This window comes from Trichechus manatus, unplaced genomic scaffold, assembly GCF_000243295.1.
Source record: "Trichechus manatus latirostris isolate Lorelei unplaced genomic scaffold, TriManLat1.0 scaffold00046, whole genome shotgun sequence".
NCBI lineage: Eukaryota > Metazoa > Chordata > Mammalia > Sirenia > Trichechidae > Trichechus > Trichechus manatus.
The window spans coordinates 3,936,799-3,962,983 of record NW_004443982.1 but is presented as its reverse complement, the minus strand read 5'-3'; the positions used below and the strand labels follow the sequence as shown (position 1 = coordinate 3,962,983).

General features: G+C 48.3%; 1 protein-coding gene across 1 annotated transcript in view; it reads right to left on the bottom strand.

Moving 5' to 3' along the window:
- The window catches only part of OTUD5 (OTU deubiquitinase 5), a 32,526-nt gene that overhangs the window by 6,172 nt on the left and 169 nt on the right, over window positions 1–26,185 (bottom strand). Inside the window, exons 2-6 of the mRNA XM_023731840.1 lie at window positions 25,718–26,107; window positions 15,646–15,739; window positions 2,583–2,647; window positions 2,339–2,495; window positions 2,102–2,250 (exon numbers count right to left, since the gene is read on the bottom strand). Of these exons, the coding sequence (XP_023587608.1) occupies window positions 2,102–2,250; window positions 2,339–2,495; window positions 2,583–2,647; window positions 15,646–15,739; window positions 25,718–26,107 (855 nt within the window). The remainder of the gene's footprint in view (window positions 1–2,101; window positions 2,251–2,338; window positions 2,496–2,582; window positions 2,648–15,645; window positions 15,740–25,717; window positions 26,108–26,185) is intronic.

Here is a 26,185-nt window from a genome sequence, read left to right as displayed (position 1 = left end):
AATACGAAAACAGAATCTAACTAAAGGGTGTGCATCTTGTAGTGCCAGAAAGTAACGACGTGCCACTCTACTCTCAAAAAAAATAAAACAAAAAAAACAACACTGCCCAATGATGGGAGTATGCCGAAGGGATATGGGAACCAACCAAAAGCGCTCCCAATGCCCAAAGTTGGAACAATTTGAGCAACAAAATAAATAACAGTAGTATTGGATTATAACCCAATGCATAAAATAAATATCCATGAGTCCATACTGAAATAAGGAAATGACTGAATAAAAAAGTAAGAGAGAAGAGACAAATCTCCCTTGCATAAGAATTCCAAGTAATTTATGTAGATACTCTCCCCTCAAGGAGATGGAGCATAACCTCTTAAGTGTGGGCTACACATAGTGACTTCCTTCCAAAGCGTACAGCATGGAAAAGAGTAACTTTACAGTGGAGAAACCTGACAAACACTACCTTAGCCTGGTGATCAAGGTCAACATCAACAGTCATAAATCATTATTGATACGATATCCCTTGATAGGATGTGATGAAAATGGCACTTTACCACTGTGCTCTTCCTCCCTAAAACTCCTGACTCCAGTCTAATCGTGAGAAAAACATCAAATTCCAACAGAGAGCCTTCTACGATAAACCAGTACTCCTCAAAACTGTCAAGGCCATCAAAGACAAGGGAAGTATGAGAAAATGTCACAGACAAGAGGAGCCTAAGGAGGCATGAGGACTTTTGTTAATAATAATGTATCAATATTGGTCCACTAATTGTAACAAATGTACCAATCATTTAAGACGTTAATAATAGTGAAACTGTGTGTGTGTGTGCGGAAAGGGGGTGTGTGTGCGGAAATTCTGTCCTATTGTCTCAATTTTTCTGTAAATCTGAAACTGTTCTAAAAAAAAGACTATTAATAAAAAGAAAACTATTCAAATTTTAAAAAAGAAAAAAAGATATGAGCTATCAAGCCACAAAAAGTCATGCAAGAATCTTAAAAACACAGTGTTAGTGAAAGAAACCAGTCTGAAAAAGCTATATACTGTATGATTCCAATTACATGACATTCTGGAAAAGGTAAAACTACACAGACAATAAACAGATCAAAAAACTAAAACAAGAACAAGGAAAGTCTGAGAAACTGTCACAGCTAAGAGGAGCCTAGAAACATGAGGACTAATCATAATGTGGTATTATCCTGGATGGAACATAGATAAAGGTCATTAAGGACAACTGAGGAAATCTGAATAAAGTATGGTCTTTAATTAATAATAATATATCAATGTTGGTTCATTAGTTGTGATAAAAGTGTCATACTAATATAAGATGTTAATCATACAGGAAACTGGGCATGGGGTATATGGGAACTCTGTATTTTCAATAATTCCGTAAATCTAAAACTTTTCTAAATTTAAGTTTATTTTTAAAAACGCTTATAGTGGAGAGTGTGTTGATGGTAGGGTATGTGTTTCCTAAAACAAAGAGGAGCACTTTCTGTTTGTAGGAAGTGAAACCAAAATAGAAGATTATCAAAATCCCCAGCAGACTCTGTTTATGAGAGAGAAAGAGAATAATATATATCACTGTGTGTTGGGAAAATGTATTTCACTTTCTGAGCACCTATTATGCACCAGTCCCAGTGTTAGGCACTTCCTGTACCAGCCAAGCTGCCAGCTCAGAGTAGTTGCACAATCTACCTAAGGTCCCACAGCCAGTAAGTGGTGGGGCTAGGCCTGCATTTCAGGTCTCTATGACTACAGCTATCTGTAACCACTATCAGTTGGAAGGGGGATCCAGGTGGATGCTAAGACAACCTAGACCAAGCCCTGGCTCACCGTTCTCAAATCTGGCTCCATATTCTAAATGCCAACTCTCAACAGGCACAAAAGATGGGTGAGCCAGCTCACAGACAAGCAAACTGAGACCACTGAATAAGCACTGTGAGATTACCTAGGGTAACTCCCTAATTTTATAGAGGTGAGACCTTAAGGGAGACCCAGAGAGGGGGAGAGACATTTTTGTGAGCTAGGGGCAGAACTGAGACTCCAACAGAGGTTTCTGGCCTCTATATTCGTAAGCTATCCTGGTCACAGGGACCCACTCACCCCTGGTTTGAATGATGGCAGGCCCAGCCCTACGCCAATGGTGGCCTTGTTGGGATTCACCACTGAATTGTAGTGGATATTCCGATGGTAGCTTACACGGATGGGTTCATCCTCATTTTGATGGATCCCATGGAATGTGTTGATAGGTTCTGCAGAGAGAGAGAACGAGGGAGTACCCACAGTGGGCCTGTAGGGCAGGCTCAGACTATGTCTCTCATCTACCCACCAGAGAAGTACCTGTGCTGTACTGGTACACCTCCACAGGACGGTTGTACATCTCTGCCATGGCCTGCATCTCAATGTGGTTGCCATGGCAGTTGTTTTTCCGCTTCCGGTTGATATAGGTGGTGAAGTCCTCTGTGACATAGTTGGAGAAGTAGTCAGCATTCTTCATCTGCAGAATAGATAGGAAGGTCAAGGTCTGTGTGGAGAGGAGATCCTCCCACCCTGCCCCTGCCCCAAGGCCTCCGCAAGGTCTCACCAGATAGTCCATGCAGTGCTTTCGCACAACCTCATGCATGTCCTGGTCTCCATACACCTGGTCAGCTGTGGGACAGAAGAAAGGAGGGGCTGGGGTCGGAGCTGCCACCAGAGAAGAGTCTTGAGTCAAGGAACACTCTTGTGGGCTGCGAGGCCAGGGAAACTCCCTTTCCTACCCCAAGCCCTGGACAATTCTTCCCCTTGTGGGCTGGACTGGGGCCATGCAAAAAAGACAGGCAGGGACAGTCTGGAAGAACAAGAGAGCTCAGACGAGAGGGACACAACCAGAGGCCTCTTGGGCAGATGACTTTATCTAGAGCTTGCCTGGCCACTCAGGCAAGTCAAGGAACACTTTAAGTCCCATAAATAGCCTTGAGCACCATCAATTCTACCCCCCTCTCATTCTCCACACGAGGCAACTGAGGCTCAGGGAGTTTGTGGCTTGCCAAAGGTCACACACACAGGAAGTCAATCTGTGGCAGAGTCAACTCTGGAATTCAATTTTCCTGACTCCCAGTAGTCAGTGTGGTCTTTGTAGGTTAAAACAAAATAAAATCTCAGCTCTAAGCCCAGTTCTGCCAGGTACTAGTGAGCTGAGTGACCAGAGGCAAGTGTTCTGAGTCTCATATGCTTCACGTGTAAAATGGAGACAAGATGGATAACTACCTGGCAAGCCTTTTCCGGGATTAAATGAGGTAATGGGTGTAAAGTGACCAGCACTAGGCTTGGGACAGAGTAGTCACTCAGTAAATTAGAGTCCCCTTCTCCACAGCGAGGCCTGAATGTGGGGTGCTGCAAAGGAGACAGAGGTGAGGAAAAGCCTGCCCCTGCCCGCAAGAAATGCATAGCCTAGTAAGAGACAGAAGACATATATGCACCTAATTTAAGCCAAAATCAGGAAAGGCAGCCTGCAGCCCAAAGGGTCCAGGTGTCGTGGGGTTTTAGTCCACATAAGGAGAGAAGGAACCAGGCTCCCTCTGCCTTGCTTGAGGATCTTCACACATGACATTCCCTCTTTTCCAGGATGCCCTTCCCTCCTCCTCGGCTGCCTACTTGTTAAGCACCAATGTGTTCTTTAATATAGTTTCCCCTTATTACCCCCCAAGGACACTTCTATTACCTGATGTATCAAAGGGGTGCACAAGCCTTCATCTGCCCCATCACACTGCACTCTCACTGAGGGCAGAGGATAGCTCACGTTTAAGTCCACCCCCAGGCTCAGGGCCTGATACAGTAAAGGAAATCAGGTAAAGTTTGCTGAATGAATGGACAGGCTGGGGGAGCCAGGCAGGACTTCTCCCTGGGCAATTAAGGTAGACTTGGAAATCAAGCAAGATTGATTTCTATCAAGACGAAAAGGGAATTTCCCTTTGTTTCCCCGGGGAGACTATTGCTATGATGGGTTCTCCCTAGGGCACTGGGAACTCCAGATTTCTTCCATGATCATCATAATGGTCAGAACAATGACTTCACTGTCTTCCCCTTCCCTCCCGGGAGGGTTCTGTGAGATAAGGAAAGGCTGCTCTGAGACAGAAAATGAGCCCTGTCTCTGTCTCAAGCCCTCCTGGAGGTACAAAGACCTGGGGGGGTGGGGGGGGGGGTGGGGGTGGGGGTTGTGAAGGCGGGAAGGGGTAGCCCCTTCACCAATGTAAACAAGGATGTGGGTTTTGTGGCTACACTCTCCCCCATCCCCACCCCCACCCCCTAGTGGCACTTCCAGCAAGTCACGTGCCTGCGCACAGGCTGGGGGACCCTTACTGCTGCCTTTCTTAGAAGCTAGGACCACAGAGCCTGCTGTGGCTGCCCAAGCTGCTTGGGGAGCTATTTCCATAGGCTGAGCTTGGGGCTCCACGGAGGCAATGCTGTCGGCCAGTTGCAGTAAACAGGAACTAAGATGGGAGTGAACGGGTTAAATAGGAGTTGGCTTGCCAGGCTCTGAGAGAGATACCGATGTGTTGGAGAAAACTTTACCTCCTGTGGATGGGTCAACCCTCATTTCCAGGCCTGGGAAATATTATCTACTACCCAAGCTAGATCCCAGATGCAGAAAAATGGGGAAAAGAGGGGAGACTGTGGGATAAGGAAGGGAGCAGGGGAGAATCCCACGAGGGTCCCCTCATGTTCCTGCCACTGACACCTTTGCGAGGCATCAAAGCCTGGCAGAAAGACTCTGCTGCCTCCTGGCTGTGTGACACTGGACAAAGACTTTAACCCCTCTGGGTCTCAACGTCCTCATCCATACAGTGGGGAGAGAAACTCCTCTTCTTCTCACAGGTGTTGTTAAAACAACATGGGAAGGTTTGCAAAATACATGAGGCATAGTAGGTGTTCAAGAAACAGGAGCTATGTTTGTCATGAGGATGACGACTCCTTCAGATTCCTAGCCACCCACACGTCAGCCATAATGTCACCAGGAGCACTTATTAAGCCATTCCTCATTTTTGTTGCACTTCCACAGCCAGAGAAAAGCCCCAAATGCTGAAACCAGTCTATCTCTCCTCTTACTGTCCATCCTCATGGCAAACAGGACTGTCTCTCTACCTTTACTGAATCCAAAGGTCCACAAGCCCACCTTCTGTGCCTTTAGCTTGAAACTTCAGCAATCAAATGCAAAGATTAATAACACAGGCTTCACAAAACAAGGTCCTTAAATGTGGGCAAGTTATGACACTTCTCTACTCATCTGTAAAATGTAAAATATCACCTTCTCTCAATTCTAAGATGCCACTGATAAGTAGTATGGTACAACATGTATTTAATTACAGTTTTTTCAGGGGAAAACCCCACCACACTGATTATAAGATGTACTCTAATTTTGGGATCATTAATGTGGGGAAAAATGTGTACCTTTGAACCAGGGGAACAGAGCAATAGTACCTCCCCAACAAGGGAGATTAAAAGTTGTTTTTTTCAATGATCTAAGGCAGGAAAGGCATCCAGCTCAGGGCTAAAAACATAGTGAGTACTCAATAAGGATTAGCTTTTTTGATTCTTCTAGCCCCACCTCTATCATCCAGAAAGCCCTCCTCCTCCTCCCAGAAGGTTGGCACATGGGGCTGGGGACCAGGCTTGGACCTCCCTGTGTGGGGGCCCAAGGTGGGGGAAAGAAGGGCCCAGTGGATCTGCAGAGGTAGGGGAATTCAGAGAACTTGTTTTGATAGAAACCGAAACTTCTCCTCTTGCTGACGCTGCACTTGTGGGCAATCTGCACCTGCTCTCCCCTCCCAGAGTCCAGCTGGAAGGGGGTCCCCCAATGCCCCACCTCTGTTCCCAGCCCAAACAGGGCTCAAAAATCCTCAGTACAATACTACTAGTAGTTCTACCAAGGACTTGTCACACTCCAACTCATTTGATTCACACAAAAACAACCCTACTTTTCCCAAAAGGTATACTGAGATACAGGAATGTGCCACAGCTGGTCCAAAGTGACACATTTGGGAAGGGGTGAATTCAGGCACTGGAAACCTTAGCCTAGGGAACTCCACATCCCAAGAGCTAAGCTTAGAGCTAGGTACAGCTACCCTGGCTGCAGACCAGAGCATCTGCCATGTGGCAAGGTTGGCTCTGAGGGCAAAGGAGCCCTTTCTCAGTAGGGATGGGGAGTGAAGGTAAGGCCAGGCTTTCAAGGGGTAAACTGGTGACTTCAAGCACTGCTGGCCCCAGGCGACATTACCAACCTTCCCCACCCCCAATCCAGCTATCCCATAAACTGCTTGACTCCCTAGGGGCCAAGTCTATCCTCCCTTCCTCAGTTTCCCCACAAGCACAAACAGGAATCAGCTGGAACCCAGGGAAGGCCTGGGGATGGGAAGGAGATAACAGGTATCAGAGGCTGTCTCTCTCACTCAGGCCACAGAAGTCAGCATGAACCTGACCCCGACACCCTACTTCTTCCCTTTCTCTGAGTATATAGACACAAGAATAGGAATGCATAAGTGCGCACACACATACAGCCAGTAGATCCTGCCCAAGATGTTCTCTGGGACCAAATATCCTACAAAAATCCCGTAACAGAGAACCATCTCATTCAACAAGTAAATGGCCCTGCCATCAATAGGAAAAGCTGAAGGCTGGACAAGACATGAGGCTGTATGAACTGAGGAGCTCCCCTACCTCCTTTCTAGCCTTTGTCAGGGGTGGTGGTGGTGGGGATAACCAATAACTCCAAGAGACCTACTTCAACCTCTTCTGCTGCCTGGGGCAATGTCCCCCACACCTCTGTAATCCTTCCTCCTTGAGGTGTCTAACATAGAATCAGTATTTATCCAGTAGTTATGCTGAGAACCTGGACTATTTTTACAAAGGAGTTTAAGTACAAGGCTCTACCACTTGCTTTAGAGGCATCTGGGAACTACCCCCCAGGTTGCTACATGCCTGCCTGATAAAAGAGCTACAGCAAGTTCAGCTAAGGACAGAAAAGGAAGCTTTGTGTCTGCAAGGAACCTAAAAACAAACCACATATACGTGTTGCAGGGAGAGCCAGGGGCCTGGTCTGTCCTTCACTTCCTTCCTGGTCCAGTGGGAACTATGGCCCCACTGAGTAGATGAGCCAGGAAAAATGCCTCACCTGCCTGTCAACTGTGGTTGTGACCTGGCCCATGGCCCCAACCACCACACCCTCAGTAGGGAGCTGGCTGGGGAAGAGCAGAACTCAGCCCCCTAGATAGCTTGGTCTCTGAGATATCTAGCTCTCCTACTCAAGGATTCCCACAGCAAAGATGGGAAAATTGAGGGAGGCAGGGCAGAGAAAGGTCAAAGGAAGTTAGTGTATAGGAAGTGGCCCATCAGAATCTTCTCCTTCTGTGGCCTGGTTCAACCTCAAACACCTATGTTCTGACACTGGCTGTGTGAGTTAGATAGGGTCCTGGCTTTCTCGTAAGGCCTGTTTCCCCACTTATAAAACAGTCAAAATTGATCCAAGATCCATCCTTCCCAGTGCTAATGGCCCATGTTCAAAGACCAAAAGGACCAGAAGAGTGGATTTGGCTAATGTTTCTGGGCCTCATCGCTATAACATGCATACTCCCCTGTGGCCCATGCAGACATACACACATATGGCCTCCACTTTGCCCAGAGAGACCAGGGCCAGGGCCAGAGGTTTCTGCTGAGTCAAAGCCACATGGGGAGAGGGAGGGAGGGAAAAATGCAGACTCACGTTTCCAAGAGGAGGTTATCTGAGAATAGCAGGGCCTGGTTGGAGGCAAGGTGGGCCACAGGATACCCCTGGGACTCAGTTCCCACCTCCACTCCACCCAAGCCTTCACTGATGCTGATGAGTCCCGATAGGGGGTGGTGGGAGAGAACTGGGCACAAGCAATGGATGTTGGTTCACACTGGGGACACCCAGACCTCAGAGACAAAACAGAAGACAGAAAGCCACCTGCCTCAGGAGTCCCAAGAGTAGAGGGCCACATGCTCCCAGATGGAGGAAGTGCGTAAGGCCCAGAGAGGTCAAGGAATACAGCCAAGGTCATCCAGCCAATTGAAGGCCGAGCTAAGTAGTAGTTAGGGCCCACAGAAAGAATGTGTCTTTTGGACACTCCTGGGTTCCCATGCCCGCTCTACCACTAATGACCCTGAGGCATGTAATTTCTCTTTTCTGCATCTCAATCTTCTCACCTCTCTCATGGGATAATGATCCCAATTTTGCAGGTGAGCCTGAAGCATTCAGCTGAATGCCTAGCACATAGTAGGGATTAAGGAACGACAGAGTGCCCTCTATGTCTGCACTCCCCTCAGTTATGTTTTCTTTCTGTTATTCAATGCATGGCAGGAAGTTAGAGCCCGCAGGGGTTCTCATCAGAGTCTAGAATGACTACCATCTGTACCTGTCCAGGCTGGGCTAGAAGCAGGGGGCAGCAGAAAGCCTGGAGACAAAGTCCTCTTCCCAGGCACACGTACTGTGCACTCTGCCCCAGGGAAACCTCCAGATGAAGCCTAGAGACTCAGGGGTCACACACTTTTGGGGAGAGGCCATGGGGCTTCTGAGGTTTTACAGAGAAAAGCCAAGGGCAGCCCAGTCAGGAGAAATGTGGTAGCCATAGTGCTGATAGGGAAAGGCCTTCAGTCTGCCCTGATCACCTCTTCCTGTAAGCCTGGGTCCCTTACTGGAAGGCCACAATGGGGGGAGAAGGAGGGTCAGGGGCTGTTTGAGGGGAACAGCTAGACAGACAGACACACACATACATACACATTGCTCTTGGTACAGGTTACTGGACAAGCCAAATCTTCACTAGCCCCAAAGTCTGCCTCAAAGATGGCCCAAGACCCAGATGCCCAGCTGCCTTCTCTGAGGAACAGGGGTGCGGCCCACCAGATCCTAAGTAGATCCTAGCAGCCCTGCTTACCCCACATACAGCCTGAGGACTCAGCACAGGGCCAGGCACATAAAAGGCCCCCACCTAGTCTTTCTTTGCCTTCCTTCTGTCCAATATGCCCCGAAACCTAACTACCTCTCTAGGAAACATTCCAGAGAGAATACAAACTTGAACTAGAAGGGTAGGAGTATTGGGCCTTCTCCCAGCCCAGGAGAGTCCACTGCCCGCACCTTCTGCCCAACAGAAGGTTGCCCAACAAACATTTGTAGCTCTGAGGTGTCACTGAAAGCAGTGTTTGGGCTTTACCAATGCTATTATTCCATGAAAGGAGCCCTGGTGGCGCAGTGGTTAAGCACTTGGCTGCTAACCAAAAGGTCACTGGTTTGAACTCACCAGCCGCTCCGCGGGAGGAAGATGTGGCAGTCTGCTTCCATAAAGATTACAGTCTTGGAAACCCTATGGGGCAGTTCTACCCTGTCCTACAGGGTCGCTATGAGTCGGAATCAACTCCACGGCAGTAGGTATTATTCCATGAGGATCATCTATGTGTCAGGTACTAAAGGAATTTACCTAAGTAATTTCATGTAATCCTTACAACACTAGGGTCTTTTTATCTCCATTTTACAAATGAGGAAATAGGCTCAGAAAACAAAGCTACTTGCCCAAGGTCACATCAAGAATCAGCAGCACAGTCAAGAGTGTAGCCTGAGTTGGTCCAGCCCACAGGTAGACATGAGGTGGACCCACAGACTGAGAGAACAGCAGAGCCAGAAGGGACTCAAGGAGCCCTTCAAAATCAACACCATTTCACAGATGAGAAAGCAGAGGCAGAGGGTCACACAGAAGTTATGAGTCAGGGCCAGAACTAAAAGACAGGTCTTTAGACTCCCAGCTCAAAGTCTGTATCAGAAGGCACTTTTCCTTGGTAGACATCAGAGCCCCAAAGGGAGGATCAGGTCACACTTCCAGCTTTCTCTGGGCACTAGCACTGGACCTCACAACTCTTTGTTAAGTCACAAATTCAAAGTCAAAGGGGCCTCAAAGAACCAGCTTAGACTGGATATTAGACGTTATTAAGATTAATTTCATCAGATGTGATAATGGCATTTTGTTATTGGTAATGTTTAAAAAAAAAAGAGTCCTGATCTGTCAGAGAAACATACAGAAATATTTACAAATGAAATGATTCCATGTTTTGTTTTTCTTTAAAATACTCCTGTCTCAGGAGAGTGAAAAAGAATGGGCGAGCTAGTGATGAAATAAGACTGGCATATATGTTAACGACCATGGAAGCTGGATGATGGGTACATGCGGTGTGATGGATAGCTTTTGTGTAGCCTTTCTCAACATGGTATTGTAACTCCCACCCAAGTGACTGGGTGAGACTGTGCAAATAGGGTAATTGTGGCCCACCAAGGGGATCGGTCAGTTTTGTCATCCCACTGGGTTTGAAATGAGCCATCCCAGAGGTGGGAAGAAGATCCCACCATTACCAAGGAAGAACAGCCAGGAGCAGAGTGTATCCTCTGGACCTGGGATCCCTGTGCTGAGAAGCTCCTGGAATCAGGAGAGAGAGAGAGACAGAGCTCTCAAGAAGTGGTGGCAGAACATAAACCAGAGACTTCATCAGCTGGAGACCAGAGGAACTAGACGGTGCCTGGCTACCACCGATGACCGCCCTGACAGGGAACACAACAAAGAGTCCTGATGGAGCAGGAGAAAGGTGGGGTGCAGAACTCAAATTCTTGTAAGAAGACCAGACTTAACGGTCTGACTGAGACTGGAGGAACCCCAGAAAGCACAGCCTCCGAATTCTCTATCAGCCCAGAACTAAAACAATTTCCGAGGCCAACTCTTTAGACAGGGATTGGACTGGACTGTGGGACATAAAGTGATACTCGTGAGGGGTGTGCCTCTTAGCTCAAGTAGATACAAGAGACTGAATGGGCAGCTTCTGTCCAGAGGTGAGATGGGAAGGCAGAGAGGGTTAGGAGCTGGTTGAATGGACATGGAGAATCAGGGGTAGAGAGAATGAGTGTGCTGTCACGGTATGGGGAGAGCAATTAGGGTCACATAACAATGTATGTATAAATTTTTGTATGGGAGACTAACTTGAAATGTAAACTTCATCTAAACTACAATAAAAAAAAAAAGAAGCGGTGGCAAAGAAAATAATGATGGCGTGGTGGGATTTCTGGCACACAGAGAAAGTTGAGTGCCTTTGGGCCGAGGTTTACAGGTGGAGTACGGTACCTCTAGGCACTTATTGGTAGAGCTAAAAGAGCTTTGTAACACTTGCTGCAGTAGACGCTGAGGGCCAGAGAGAAGCATGTCTGTGAGCCATGGCTGGGAAGAGGCTGTCCAAATGGAAAAACTGTATCCTGAGCATTCCCGAACTTTAATTGTAATGTTACTTCCTTAATAAACTCCATAATCATGTGTATTGTCTGTGAGTTCTGTGTGGCCATTGCAATGAATTATCGAACCCAGCAAAGAAGTAGAGAGTGTCTTGGGAGGGATGGTTGGTGTCAGAACTGGTAAAGAAGGTGGAAAGAGGAGGCATGTCTAACCTCTGCCTCATTGGAATCAGACTTGTGCTGTTGATCTTGATTCTCCTTCCCCTTTGTGAAATTAGAGGTTAGAGGTCAGACACTGCAGCCACCCCACCCCCCGCCCCCTTCCCACCTCCCCTGCTGTTTTTACAGTTAGCAGAATTCTTTGCAATGGCTCCAGACTCATGGAAGCATGGAACTTTGTAAGAGGAAGAACGAAGGGGCTTGGGAAGTAAAACTTGATTCTTAGATGGTTACTTTGGTTGCTGTTACCTGTAATGGCCGAAAGGAAATTTACATTGCAGCTGAAGAGAGAAAAGCTTGGGGCAAAAGCTAGGTCAGATAAGCAGGATGACTGATAGGGGGCCAGGGTCTACAGGTTCTACCCAGCCAGAGGCCCAAGGCCATATGCATATGAATGGAAGAAGTCAAGGGGTGAAGAACATTCAAATGGAATGTTTTTAAAAAGGGTTATCTGTTTAGCACTATGTGTTTATTTGAATGCACTATGGATATTGAATGTTTCTCCCACCCATTGTTGTAAAGCAGACCTAAATGTTCGATAGAAATGAATATTGAGTATTATAGATTACAGAGAGCATGCAACTCAGCCTTCAGCTAATACTTCACTGGATGTGCTAAAAGGGGAACTAGAATTTGCCTGAAAAAATCTCAGGCTGTTGGTTTGAATGTAGCAGCCCTGTGCATACCTGAACCCCACCAGAGCCCTTTGGGAGCAGGAAATTTGCATTTGAAAAGACATGCAGAATCACCTAGACCTGCTGAGAGAACTGGAGATTTGCATTTGAAGGAAGGACCTGCAGAAAAAAAAAAGTGACTGTTTTGCTGTTTGAATTTTGAGCAAGCATTTGCTTTTGGATGCATCCAGGCAGGAAATGTCAGTGTCCATCAGAAAGAACTCCCTTCCATGACTAGGAAGTTAAAGGAGCTGGAGAGTAGACAGCTTGGTATGCTCGCTTGTGGTGACCACCTGGGTCCACTCATGAGTGTTAGTAGAAGTACAGCAATGAAGAGAGGGATTTTAGACATGTTCCATTGCCACCCACTGACCTAGCCCACCGGGGCTAGGGATGAAAGAGAGAGAGAGAGAGAGGAGGGGCTGGCTGGTCAGAAGTAAAAAGAGTTGCGTGGACTCCTGAATTTATGGGTGGAATCCGGTGATCTAGCCCAAGGGGGCAAGGGATGAGAGAGAGAGAAGGGGCTGTCTCACGTGCCAGGAGGTGTGTATGAACTCTCAAGCTTAAGGCTGCTACCCATTGTAACCTAGCTTGGATGGCTAGGGATGAACTCGACCAAATGAACAGGAAGATGTTTGACACAGTAAACTGGTGTAGATTACTGCAATTTGATGGCTTACTCTGGACTGGACTTTGCTTATGGATGCAGATGCTCAAAGTTCCAACTGGAACAGAAGATTCTTCAAGACCAAGAAACATGCTTGTCTCTTCAGAGTACTGGTTTGACAGGGATGGGCAATTTAAACATTGGCTACCTAAAACGGGGAGATAAAAGCATGAAGTGGCTGGCTTACATGCTTTCGTGAGTGTGCTTACATTAAATGAGGGGGACAAGGGAGGATCCCCACTGAATAATTTCCTCTTTTCCTGATGGGTCTGGGGAAGAGAGGGTAGGGGAAGATGCTGATAGGATTATATGATTCGGTTGTGAGTGTTGTTAACAGGTTAACTGTGATTGTAAAACTGTATTGTAGAAGTTGTAAGTGTGAAAGAGTGGACTAAGGGGGAGGCACTGCTGGACTGGAGTACAGTGGCTGAACCTAAAGTCCCTTAAAGGTTTTGCTATGCTGATACCTCGTGTCTCGTGAGGCTCAGAGCAAGGGAATAATCTTCTTTCAGTTAAATTTTATCAGATACCAGGAAGGGTGAAGCCGAGAAGACTACTAGAGAACCTGACCAGATCAGATGGACACCAGCAGCAGACTTGAGTGGCTGGTACCTGAGTAACCTCACCCTAAGGACTCTTTGCCCTACTGAAGGACTAATTGTTAATGACTGTTTTGGACTAGTAAAATGAGTGGGAAGGGGAAGTTAGCCTCCAAGTGTGAAAGAACCATGGCTAGAAAAGCTAGGGGGTGGCCTGCCGTGCAATGGATCATTTTTGTGTGGCCTTTCTCACCATGGTCTTATAACTCTCAAAACCCAAGTGATTGGGTGGGACTGCCCAAACAGGGTAACTGTGGCCCAACAAGGGGACTGCTCAGTTTTGTCATGCCACTGGGCTTGAAATGAGCCATCCCAGAGGCGGGAAGGAGGAGATTCCACCACCACCAAGGAAGAACAGCCAGGAGCAGAGAGCGCGTCCTTTGGACCCAGGATCCCTGCACTGAGAATCTCCTGGAACCAGGAGACAGAGAGAGAGAAAGCTCTCTCAAGAAGTAGTGGCAGAGAAACGACGGCAGGATATGGCATGGTGGGCTTCCTGGCCCACAGAGCAAGAAAGCTGAGTGCCTTCGGGCAGGAGGCTTGCTGACGAAGCAGGGTGCCTCTGGGCACTTATCGTCAGAGCTAAAAGAACTCTGTAACACTTGCCTGAGCAGGGCAGAGGGGCCAGGGAGAGGCACACCTGCGAGCTCAGCTGAAAAGAAGCTGTCTGATGGAAGAACTGTATCCTGAGTGTTCCTGAACCTGAATCGTAACCTGTTACTTCCCTAATAAACCCCATAACTGTGAGTACTGTCTGAGTTCTATCTGGTCATTGCAATGAATTATCGAACTCAGCAGAGAAGTAGAGAATGCTGTGGGAGGGATAGTTGGTGTCAGAATTGATAAAGATGGCGGAGAGAGGAGGCATGTCTGACCTCAGCCTCACAGGTATCAGCCTTGGGTTGTTGATCTTGATTCTCCTTCCTCCTCCTGAAGTTAAAGGAAGTCAAACACCGCCCCCAAGCTGTTTTTATAGTACATTAGGGTTCACTGTTTGCTCTACTTTTGGGTAAGTTAAAAAGAATTCTATTTTAAAAGAAATTTGTAAAGATCTAGTTTGATGCTCCCCTCCTCTACACACAGATACAGATGGGGAAATAAAGGCCTAGAGTGCCCCAGAGATCAAGTCTGGGTACAAACCTAGGTGTCCTATATCCCAGAGTGACAGGAGCATGCTGTGGTCAAGAGCATGGGCCTCAGACTAATGTAACCCAGAGTCTGAATCCCAACTCTACCACTTACTAGTTGTTTGACCCTGGGCAAGTCACTCCTCATCTCTGAGCCACTTTTCTCACGTGACAAATGGAAGCAACAATAGTCCCTACACTCATCTGGTTTGTGGGAAAATTTAAAGAATTTCCTGTAGTACCTGACAGAGTAATCTGCCCATAAACGATGGTATTTTTCTTAATCACTATTGCCGCTATTATTTTTACTGTTACACCACCACCTTGTCTCATGACTGAGGGCTAGAGGCCAGATACTAAATTTCAGAAGTCCCTAAGAAATCAGCTTCGGAAGAAAGGCCTGGCGATCTACTTCCAAAAAATCAGCCATTGAAAACCCTATGCAGTGCCTGGCTACTACTACCGACCGTTCTGACCAGAGACTCAATAGATGGTCCCGAATAGAATGGGAGAAAAATGCAGAACAAAACTCAAATTCCTTAAAGAAAGAGACTAGAAGAACCCACAAGACTATCGCCCTGAGATACTCTTTAAAGTTGGAACTCAAACCACTCCCAGAGGTCACCTTTCAGCCAAATGACAGAATGGCCCATAAAATATCATCACCCGTGAGTACTGTGCACCTCAAAATAATCGTCTAGATTACACCAAATGGTAAACATTTACCCTAGACCAAAGATGAGAAGCCAAGGGAAGACAAGAAACAGAACAACCAAAACAGAAATAACAAGAATGCTGATACATTGTGAAGAATGTAACCAATGTCACTAAACAATATGTATAGAAATTGTTAAATGAGAACCTAATTTCCTCTGTAAACTTTCACCAAACACACACACACACAAAAAAAAAAAAAAAAAAAACCTATGGAGCACAGTTCTACTCTGACACATACGGGGTGACCCTAAGTTGGAATAGACTTGATGGCAACTGGTTAAAAGACCAGCTAACTCTGCCCCCAACCCCATCTCAGGGGCTACTCCTGACAATTGACACACGCTCAGGGGTAGCCCTAGGCCCTTGAGGGCTGAGGCAGAGACTCACCTACAGCCCGGAAAAGACAGGCGCCGTCCTCCTTCATCTGCTTGATGATGAAGCCCTTCTTGTCTCGCAGGGCCTTTTCAAACCAGTGCTCCTGCTGGAGGAAGAGGTGGGGGGGTCAGCAACAAGGAGGACCTGTACCCCCTCCCAGGAGCCTGCCCTGCAGCTCCTGAGGGGCCCAGCTGATTGACAGAGTACAATGGGCATGGTAAAGCTCTCAGTCCTGCTTGACCACTCCATGCCTGTGGAGGAGGAGACGCCTTATTTTAGGGACTCAGTCTCTGTAGGGGCATAAGACTTGCTCCCAGAGGGGACCCCAGCTGCCCTGAGAGCAGAGACCCTATCTGCAGCCACATTCCCTAGGACAGCCAGAGGCCCAGACCTGGCAAGTGCCTGAGTGGAGAATCTGGTTCTACCTTAAGGAGCTTCACTTCAGGACTCTCTATCTACTTGGCGTCAGGGTGATGTTAAGGAGGGAGTAATTGGCAAGAGCCTACATCCTGAACCCCACATATAGCTAAGGAATTCAAGATATGTTGCATAAGGCAAAAAGTATACAAAGTATGATCCTACTTGCAATTAAACACATTTAACAGGTGTGTATGTGTTTATATGCATACCAAAACCAAACCAGTTGGTGTTGAGTCGATTCCAACTCATAGCGACCCTAGACAACGGAGTAGAACTACCCCATAGGGTTTCCAGGGAGCAACTGGTGAATTCGAACTGCCGACCTTTTGTTTAGCAGCCAAGCTCTTAATCACTGCGCCACCAGGGCTCCGTTTATATATATACATATACACAAACACACACAAAATTGGGAAGGCTATACAACAATATATTACCCCTAACTGTTGGTATTACAGGTGATTTTACTCCACCTCCTTCTTTGTAAGGTATACAATCCCTCATCTAAAATTACAAAACCCAAAAAGCTCTGAAAACAAAAGTCTTTTAACTCATTTGGCATTATAACCTGACCTAAACTGACAAGAATCTATCTATTCCATTTGGGGGTGGATAGTCAAACATTTCAATGCAGATATATTAAAGTGTTTGATTACGAGATGCTGTCCCAGACCCCAATAAAGGTGTTACATAATACACAGCATACACATCAGCTGACTTTCCTAAATTCTGAAATTTTTTCTAAATTCCAAAGCCCACCTGGCCCCAAAGGTTTGAGATAAATGAACTTGTGCGCATGTGTATTTTCAGATGTCTTAAAAAAAAAATAATGACCTGACCATGGATCACTTGAAACATATTTTCCATTTCAAAATAAAACAAGAAGCGATAGACTTTTCCCAGGCCCCTCACGCCCTCTGCTGGCCACTAGAAGCAGCCAGCCTGATCCTGCATCAGGGCTGAGGACTACAGGTTCCCAAACCTGCTCCTTGGGGACACCACCCTGCCCAGGGATTTATAGGATCCAGGCTAATGCCGACCAAACAGAAGGAATCACCTGCAAGGCAAGCCCCCTACTCCTGGGCAAAGTTGGAAGCAAAAGCTTTGGAGGCTGAGAATTCTGGGTTCCAACCCCAGCTCTGCCACTCACTGGCTGCATGATTTCAGGTAAGTTGTCTAAACTCCCCAAGCCTCAGCTTCCTATCAAACGGGGATATATGATCTACTTGACAGAGCTGTCAAGAAGTTCAGAAGAGTTTCAGGACCTGAAGAGGCTTTGTAAATAATGTACCATACACTGGAAAGGTGGTCACCAGTCACAGAAGAAAGGGAGAGACTGACACAGACAGAGATAATGTACAACTATGAGACCCTCAGAAAGTTCCGGGTAAGTGGCTGGACAAGAGGGGATGAAAAGGGGGAGACAAGAGAATATCCAACCAGCCCTACCATCAGGGCCAACACCCTAGGAAGGTGTGGCTGGCTTTCCAGAGATGACAAAGGTATTTGGCAGTCCTTTAATGGGCTTCCATGGGCAGCGCAAAGACTCCTGATTTGTGCACAACATTCCAGCAGTCCAGGTGCCCCTCCGCCCTGGAGGCTGTGGGCTAGCACACTCCAGTCAGCTGCCACCAAGTCCATCCCCACCCCCTGCAGGTTCAGCCATCTCTTAGCACCACAGGGTCTGCCCCAGTCAATTTTCCAAACCCACCTGGGATGGCCTTCCCCAGATAGCAGAGGTTTCCAACAGGGAGGTTTGCAACTAAAATTGTAGTCCCAGACCTGACAGAAGGAAAAGTTCTAAAAAAAAAAGAAGAAGGGAACACAGCAACCTCCTGCCCCCAGGTGTGGAGGGAAAGGAGCTAGAGAGGGGAAAGGGAAATCAAAGAAGAGGAGAGCAGCTACTGAGTTAGGCCCTGGGGTGGGCAATGAGGACAGAGAAAGGAATCAGACTTGGTCTCCACCCTCAATAAGCTCACAAACTGGTAGGAGAGGTGCAGGGAAAGAGCAACAACCACACATAGTGTGAACAGGCCATAAACGAGGTGAATACAGGGGTGCAATGAAACACAGGGGAAGGGACCTGACCCAGCCATTAGAGCTGGCACCTCAGAGGAGGTGCCACCTGAGCAAAGGATTAAAACACCAAGAGCTCAACAAATGCTTATTAACCGGATAAAAAATGAAGTCACTTCTGCCACAAAGCACTAGGGATGCCCTGGGCCCAGCCAGGTTAAAGCTCTGGGTAGGACCAGGCAAGTAAGCAGGGCACTGCGAAGAAGAAAGATGAGCTCATACTAGCTGAATACCTGTACCACGCCAGGTAATAGATGCAAACAGTGACCTCATTTAATTGTCCTTACCACAGCTCCAGGTAGCAGAAAGCATTATCCTCATTTTACAAAGGCAGAAAGAAGCTTGGGCTTGGACACCAGCAAAGCCTGGTCCAGAGTCAGCAGGGGAGGGCCCATGAGCAGCTGGCTGGAGACACTGTAGCCCATCCTGGGTAAAGCCTGGTGTGTCCTTAAAAATGAAGCAGGCCAGAGTACAGCCCTCGCACGAGTGGGGTTTGGGTCCTTGGGCAGCGAGATTGGTATCTGGGCCTGGATCCGGAGGCCAGACCCCTAGCCACCTTTGGCACCAGCAGCCTGAAGTTTGGGCTCTGGTTGAAATCTCTTCTCTCTCTCCCTTGGGGGAGAAAAAATAGGGAGGTCTGGTCCTGGGCCCCAGAAAGGATTCAGGGAGTCTCCAGGAGCTCCTAGCCCAGTCTCCCCCGTCCCCAAACTGGACTGGTAACTCCCAACAGGAGCCTCCAAGAAGGATGCTGACTTAGGAGTTGTTTAGGAAAATGGTCCAGGAAGGGAGGGCTAGCCCAGCTACAGATAAGTTTAAGCTACATCGATGCCCTGGCCTGATAAAGTCAAGTCCAGGCCCTGAATCTTGCAAGCACACTGCTGAGCCTGGACGCAATCCTTCACATCTCTGAGCCTACACAAAAGGCTAGTGAAAGCTCTCTAACAGCAGGGGATCCCAGGGGCTGAGGCTAGACCCTGCGGCCTACCCATCCAAAAGCCCAGGTGAAGGCAGAGCAGGCTGTGGGATTCGACAGACTTAGATTCCAATCCTAGCCATGTGATAAACTGCTCTGAGCCAGTTTCCCAATCTGTGAAATGGGATAACAAGCCTCCCAATAATAGGAATATTGGCCAGACTCAAACATTACAGGGCTTTGTCCAGTAAGAGAACACTTAATGAGTTCCCTTCCTCTCCCTGGAAGGGAACAAGAACATCCCTGTAGCAGGCTGAATGAGGGCCACCCAAAAATATCAGGTCCTAATCCCTGGAACCTGTAAATGTTACTGTATAAGGAAAAAGGGGCCTTTGCAAATGTGATTAAATTAAGGATCTTGAGATGAGGCAATTATCCTGGATTATCGGGGTGGGCCCTAAACGCAATCACAAGTGTCATTATAAGAGAAAGGCAGAGGGAAAACTGGTACAGACAGAAGAGGAAATACACTCACAGAGAACGTAATGGGAAGACAGAGGCAGAGACTGGAGTAATGAGGCCACAAACCAAGGAATGCTGGCAGTCACCAGAAGCTGGAAGAGGCAAGGAACAAATTCTCCTCTAGAGCCTCTGGAGGGGCACCTTGATTTCAGCCCAGTGAAACTGACTCTGGACTTCTGGCTTCCAGAAAAGTGAGAGAATAAATTTCTGTTGTTTTAAACCACCCAGTTTGCAGTAATTTGTCACAGCAGCCATAGAAAACTAATACAAACCCCTTGTAGCACTTACTAGTGTCTGAGCTCTCAGGCCTGGTGGCTGTGAGGCAACGTGGCAAGTCTCCCATCCTGCAGAATCTATCTCCCTAGCATCTCCCCAGGGAGAAGGGCAAAATTAAGGCAGCAGGGGCTTGGAATCCTCAGCCTGGAAAGCTGCAGATCCTGCCTATGGATGAATGAGCTGTCACTGAATGGGAGACGGGTTAGAGGAAGGTGGCGGCAGCAGTGGCAGCTTGTGTACAAATGTCTTCCTAGAGCCCGTGGCCAAGAGGTGCTTAGTATTCTGGGCCTCACAGTTCTGTCCCAGCAACCCTGGTGCCAAGACCACTTCTCTCCCTACAAACACTGGTTGGGTTCCACAGGCCAAGCACAAGCAACCCATTCAATGAGAAACACACACAGATGCACTGCTTTCTGCAGACCAATCCAAGCCCTCCAGGGCAAAGGAATGAGAAGAGAAGTGCAAGGCCCCATATCTATTGCTGGGCCATTGAGGGGAGGGGGATTAAAATCCCAAGGTCCTATTATCGGTCAAGAAAAAGAAATGAATTACTGATACATGCTACAACATGAATGAACCTTGAAAACACGCTAAATCAGAGAAGCCAAGTCACTAAGGCCCACGTTACACGACTCCATCCATGTAAAATGTCCAGAATAGACAAATCAATAGAGACAGAAAGTAGATTAGTGGTTTTCAGGGGCTGGGAGGAGGTGAAGGGTTTGGAGGATGATGGCTAATGGGTGTGGGGTTTCTTTTTGGGATGATGAAAGTATTCTAAAATTGACTGTGGCAATGGATGCACAACTCTGTGAATATACCAAAAGCCAGTGAATTGTACACTTTACATGGATGAATTGTATAGTATGTAAATTATATCGCAATAAAGCTGTTAAAATAGAAATTTTAAAAACCCAAGGGCCTAACATCTTGATCGAACATTCTACAGAAGAATTCTGATAAAAAGGGCGAACCATGCATAACAGAATTTCAAATTCTCATGGAATCCAGACATTCTGGAGCCACAGAGGAGGGAAACTATTGCCCTGAGACAATCTTTAAACCTTAAACCAAAAATACCCCTGAAGTCTTCCTTAAACCAAACAATAGTTTAGCTTAGTTAGTAAAGAATTTCTGCCTTGAGCATTGTGCTCTTTCAAAGAACTATCTATAGGAGGAGCTCAAGCGGACAACAGCAACTAAAAGGTTAGAGAAGAAAGTTAGAAAGCAGTGAGTTCATGTTAACGGTGGAGGAATAATTCAGAAAAGAGTGAGAATGGCTGCACAACTTGAAAAATGTAGATCAATGTCACTGAATTGTATGTGCAGAAATTGTTAAATTGGTGTATGCTCTATTGTGTATATTCTGAACAACAACAACGAAAGTAAAATTATAAATTAAAAAAAAAAAACAACCAAGGACCTATAGACCAGCCAGGGTGAAGGAGGCTGAATTACTTCTTGAAACTTCAAAGCACAGTCCTAAAAAGTAGCACATCCCAAGTCAAAGGGTCCCACTTACAACTTTTGTGGGTGGGGCGGGGGAGAGCATGGTGGGGAGCAGAAAATTAAAGAAGAGATTAGGACTTCCTTCAAAGCTGGATGGGTCACTAGAGCAATAAGTCTAACCTCCCTCCTCATGCCTATTCATTTTATGGACAGAGAAACTGAGGCCCAGAAAAGGGAACTGTCCAAAAACCACACAAAAGGTTAGTGCAGAAACAGAACTCAAAACCCAGGTTGCCTGGGCAGAGATCACTTTCTGCTATACAACTCTGCCTCCCCACCAGCTAGCTACTCAATTCCAGAAGGGGTAAGAAGAGTCCAAGGGATCTACAGGTTTCTAGATGCCAAATGATGGGTCTTTACTACCAGAGACGGGTTATGAAGGGTGGGCAAAGGCTCCTAGGATGAACTATGATGATCCTGGGACAAACTGCCCATCCTGGGCAAGAGGAAGAACCAGCCAAGGTCCGCGGTGAGCAACGTCAAGTATTTACACACTCAATAACCCTGGGCATGGGTTGACTTTTGCAGGAAAGGCAGACAAGAGGGGAAGTAGTTTGTCTAAAGCCATAAAGCAGCTAAGCAGGAGACACTGGGGTCTGAACTCAGGCCTGCCCAGCTCCAAAGCCCAAACTCTTTCCACACACAACCCTACCTCCACACCATCCAACAGGCCTCGAGAGGCAATACCATGAGCTTATTAACCATAGCACAGCTGGCCACAAAAATCACTGTCCATCAACCCTGAGCCTCACACCAAATAGGCCACTTGTCCTGCCCACCAAGCCTGGATGCCTGGGAGGGAACAGAGGGGCAGGGAAGAGAGGGGAAGAACTCAGTTCTTCCTCAAGACACCCACCATTCTCTGTCACTTCCAGGTCCAGAGAGCTTTGGAGTGAGGTCCCTAAAATCTCAAAGCCAAGTGACACCTCACCAGTCCCTTATCTGACCAATGAGGAAACTGAGGCCCAGAGAGTGTAAGTAGGACCTATTCTGGTTCAGCCAGCAAAGACCTGACAGCCAGAGCTGGAAACCAGGCATCCTGGCAACAATGACAGGTCCAGCTTCTTCAACTAATGGCCCACCTCAGCATGTGTGCCCCCTCTCAAAGAGTTCTGTGGGGTACTCAAGCTCAGGACGCTTACAAGTCATCCTTTCCACAGGGTAGATGCAGCAAGGCAGTCACATCTGGGAAAGGAAACCCCTAAAATCACTACCACCCCAGCACCTCAACCTCAGGATACCAAAAGGGCCCCTAAAAAGGAGTAGGGGTACATTCACAGCATCGGGACAAACAGGAAGCCTAAGCAGTCAGAACAGGGACCACATTCACCATTCTAACTTCCCCGCAACAATTCTCCTCTTTCCCAAGGGATCCAATTGGCCTCCAGGCTACAAACGCCCTCAGTGACAGTTTAGGACCAAAACTAGGGTGGCAAGAAGAATCTCCCCTCTTCTCATCCCTAGAAGGTCCCAAGTTAGACCAGTTGAGGCAGAAGAGGGGCATCTTCTTCTCTGCCCAAAAAGTGGGAGGACAGGAAATCTCTCCCCTGTCATTGGGAAGGGAAGGTTTCATGAGTCCACAGTTTTTACGGAGAAAAGTATAAGGGAGCGACTCCATCCTAGGAGATGCAACGGAGGTATAAGGAGGTGTTTTTCTAGTCACCATGACAGCACAGAACCTTCTTCCTCTCTGTTCCTGGGACCTGGGGTGCACCACTCCCTATTTCTTTCAGGGAAGAAAGGCAGACTTTACCCCAACCAGAGAAAGAAACAACTCCTGGTCCTGATCCTGTGGGTCCAAATAAATTATCTTGCCAGAAGTAATGAATGATAAGTGGGAAGGGAACAAGGACAGGGGACTCAAGACAAGGCCCTGGTCCCTATAAAGTACAGAGTTAGCTGAGCCAAAGGAGAGTGGAATGTGGGCAGAAAATTTCCCTAAGTGGGGATGTTCTAAACCCCTTCCCTGTCTCTGGGAAGAAAAAAGCTTGTCAAAAAGCAGTTTGGGATGATTAGAGTATTTCCCTGACCCTGGAGGTGGGAAGCCAAGTATAGCTGGGTCAGGTACAGATTCAGAATATCTCCCAGTTCCTGAGGTCTCAGGCTTGAGGGGTAGAAGATTCTTATGACCGTGAAGGGGCACTCAGGTCCTTCTGTCCAATGGGGAAGGCCTCAGGTCACACTAGGGAGGACCTCATGTCCCTCTCCCTGGCAAAAAAGCATCGCCTAGTGGGGAGGGGCTCATACCCAAGGAAGGCTCAGGCTCCAGCCCCTAAGGGGAAGGATCTCTTGTCCCTGAGAGGAAGCTCAGGCCCCTGTGAAGAGGCTCAGACTCTTTTCCTTAGAACCCAGAATCCCACTCTATCCATGTCCCCAAGGGGAGTGGGGAGTTCTCAGAACTCACTTCACAAGTGGGGTGGGGGTGTCTTAGGCCCAAGTCCCCAAAACAGGAAATTTTATGTCCCTAAAAGACCCCTATTACTGGAATATATTTTGTCTGAGGTGAGGTGACATACTCTCAGGGCATGCTCAGGTCTCAAGGTGGGGGAGAGTTGTCTCATGCACCTGAGGGAAAGTTCACACCCTTGAGGGAGAAACTCAGGCCCCCCGTTTCCTTAGGGACCCTGTATCCACACCTCAAGGGGAGGGTGTCAGGGCTCAGTTCTGGTGGGCGGAGTCCTCCTGTTCCTGAGGGGTACCTCAAGTTCCTTGAGGAAGAAGCTCAGACCTCAACTCTAGAGACACCCCATCATTAGGGTAGGTATAAGTCTCCCGTTCCTGAAGGAAAGCGCAAATCTCAGTGGGTGGGTCTCAGGCCTTTGACCCTAAAATAAGGGGGACTTAGGCCCTTGAAGATTCACGGGGAAGCCTCAGACACCATCCCTGGGACCCCATGCTGCCCATGTCCCCTGAGGAGTGGCCTCAGGTTCGAGTTCCCAAGGCAGGGATCTTCTCTCCCTGACAAAAAGCTCAGGCCCTTTGGAGAGGGAACCTCAGATCCCTGCTACTGGGGGGGGGGGTTATATCACTATGGTGTGTGTCAGTCCCTTACAATTGGGGTAAAAGAGTCTCATAACCTCATGTAGACACCGATCCCTGAAGCAAAAGGTTCCCTGAAAACCTCTGCCTAGGACCTCTGCTGGGGGTATCAGGCCCCCGAAGAAGCCTCAGACCCAGGCTTTGAAAACACCCATCCACAAGCAGGGAGGTCTTAGGCTCCAGTATTCAAAGCAATGAGTCTTATTTTCTTAAAGAAAAGCTCAGGCTCTTGGTGGGAGGCTGGAGTAGAGGGGAAGGAGGATCCATCACTTAGAAGCTTAAGCTCCTGGAAAGACTCAGACCCTTGTCCCCAAGGAGGAAGGTCTCAGGCCACTGAGGGGAAGCATAGACCCTTGTCACTCAGAGGGGATGAGTCTTATGTACCTGAGTCGACTCTCTGGTCCCTGGGGGTAGGTTTTGGTCCTTGTCCCCAAGGGGAAAGGGACCTTATCTCCCTGAGGGAAACCTCAGATGCCTATCTCTAAAGGGTATGTATATGTGCATGTCAGACTCTCGATTCTAGAAGTCTCAGACCCCTAAACTCAGGCTTAGGACCCTTGAAGTGGTCTCAAACCCCACTGCTTGGTGAGCCTGTGCCTCATTCCCCTGCAGAGGGGAACTTGGTCCATGCAGTGTCTCAGGCCCCTTAAAGGGTTTAGATCCCTTGGAGACACTCAGAACCTAGTTCTGAGGTCTCCACCCTATTTGGGTTCCCCGGAGAGGGAAGTAGGAGCACTGGTGGCACAGTGGTTAAGCGCTCGACTGCTAACCAAAAGGTTAGTGGTTCGAACCCACTAGCCAGTCCACAGGAGAAAAGATATGACAGACAGTCTGCTCCTGTAAAGATTTACAGCCTTGGAAACCCTACGGGGCAGTTCTACTCGGTCCTGTAGGGTCACTATGAGTCAGAATCGACTCAATGGCAGTGGGTTGGGAGGGGGAGTTTCAAGCTCCTATCCCAGAGGCAAGGGGATCTCAAGCCCCTGAACACAGACCTAAGTTCCCATCTCCAGAGATGCTCCATCCTACCTGTCTCTCCTGGGGAAAGGGGGTTCCCACCTATAGGCCCTACATGATGAGGTCCCTGGCTGCATAATTGTAACTACGGACCCTAGGAGAGGCCTCAGATCCCATCTTTCTCACATCTTATCTGGGGCCTCTGAGTCCCGGTGGAAAGGTGTCTCATGCCCCTACTACCAGAGAAACGAGTGTCAGGCCCTGAGATAAGGCTTAAGCCCCTTGGCATTTTATCAAACTAGCATTCCTCGCGTCTCTACCCAGTCTGGGGATCCCACCCACCATACCACCCACCTCTTGCCTCCTAGCCCTTACCTGCTCAACGGTGGCAGGGTCCATGGCCTCGATACGTGCTGCGGCCGCTTCATACTCATCCTCACTGTTGTAGCCTGCGCCGACCTCCTCACGCTCAGGACTACCTCCGCCAACCGCCCCAACCCCAGGGGCTTGACGCCGCCGCTTGCTGTGCCCCGGCCCGGAGCAGCAGCTGCCCACGCCTACAGCACCGCCCACGCCCACCACCACGCCCGCCGCACCCACGCCCGCTGCCGCTGCTCCCAGCGCGTCGCCGGGACCACCACCGGGACCTCCCGGGCCTCCGCATGGAGGTGGAGAGGCCTGTTGCGGCCGAGGACCCGCCACAGCGCCGGGCGGCACGGCCAGCGCCCAACGGTGAAGCGCACCTGGCGGTCCCGGTAACGGACCCTGAGGCGGTGGCGAGGCCCGGGGACGAGCCCCCACTACGCCTGAGTCACGATCACGGTCGCCGCCGCCCACGCCCGT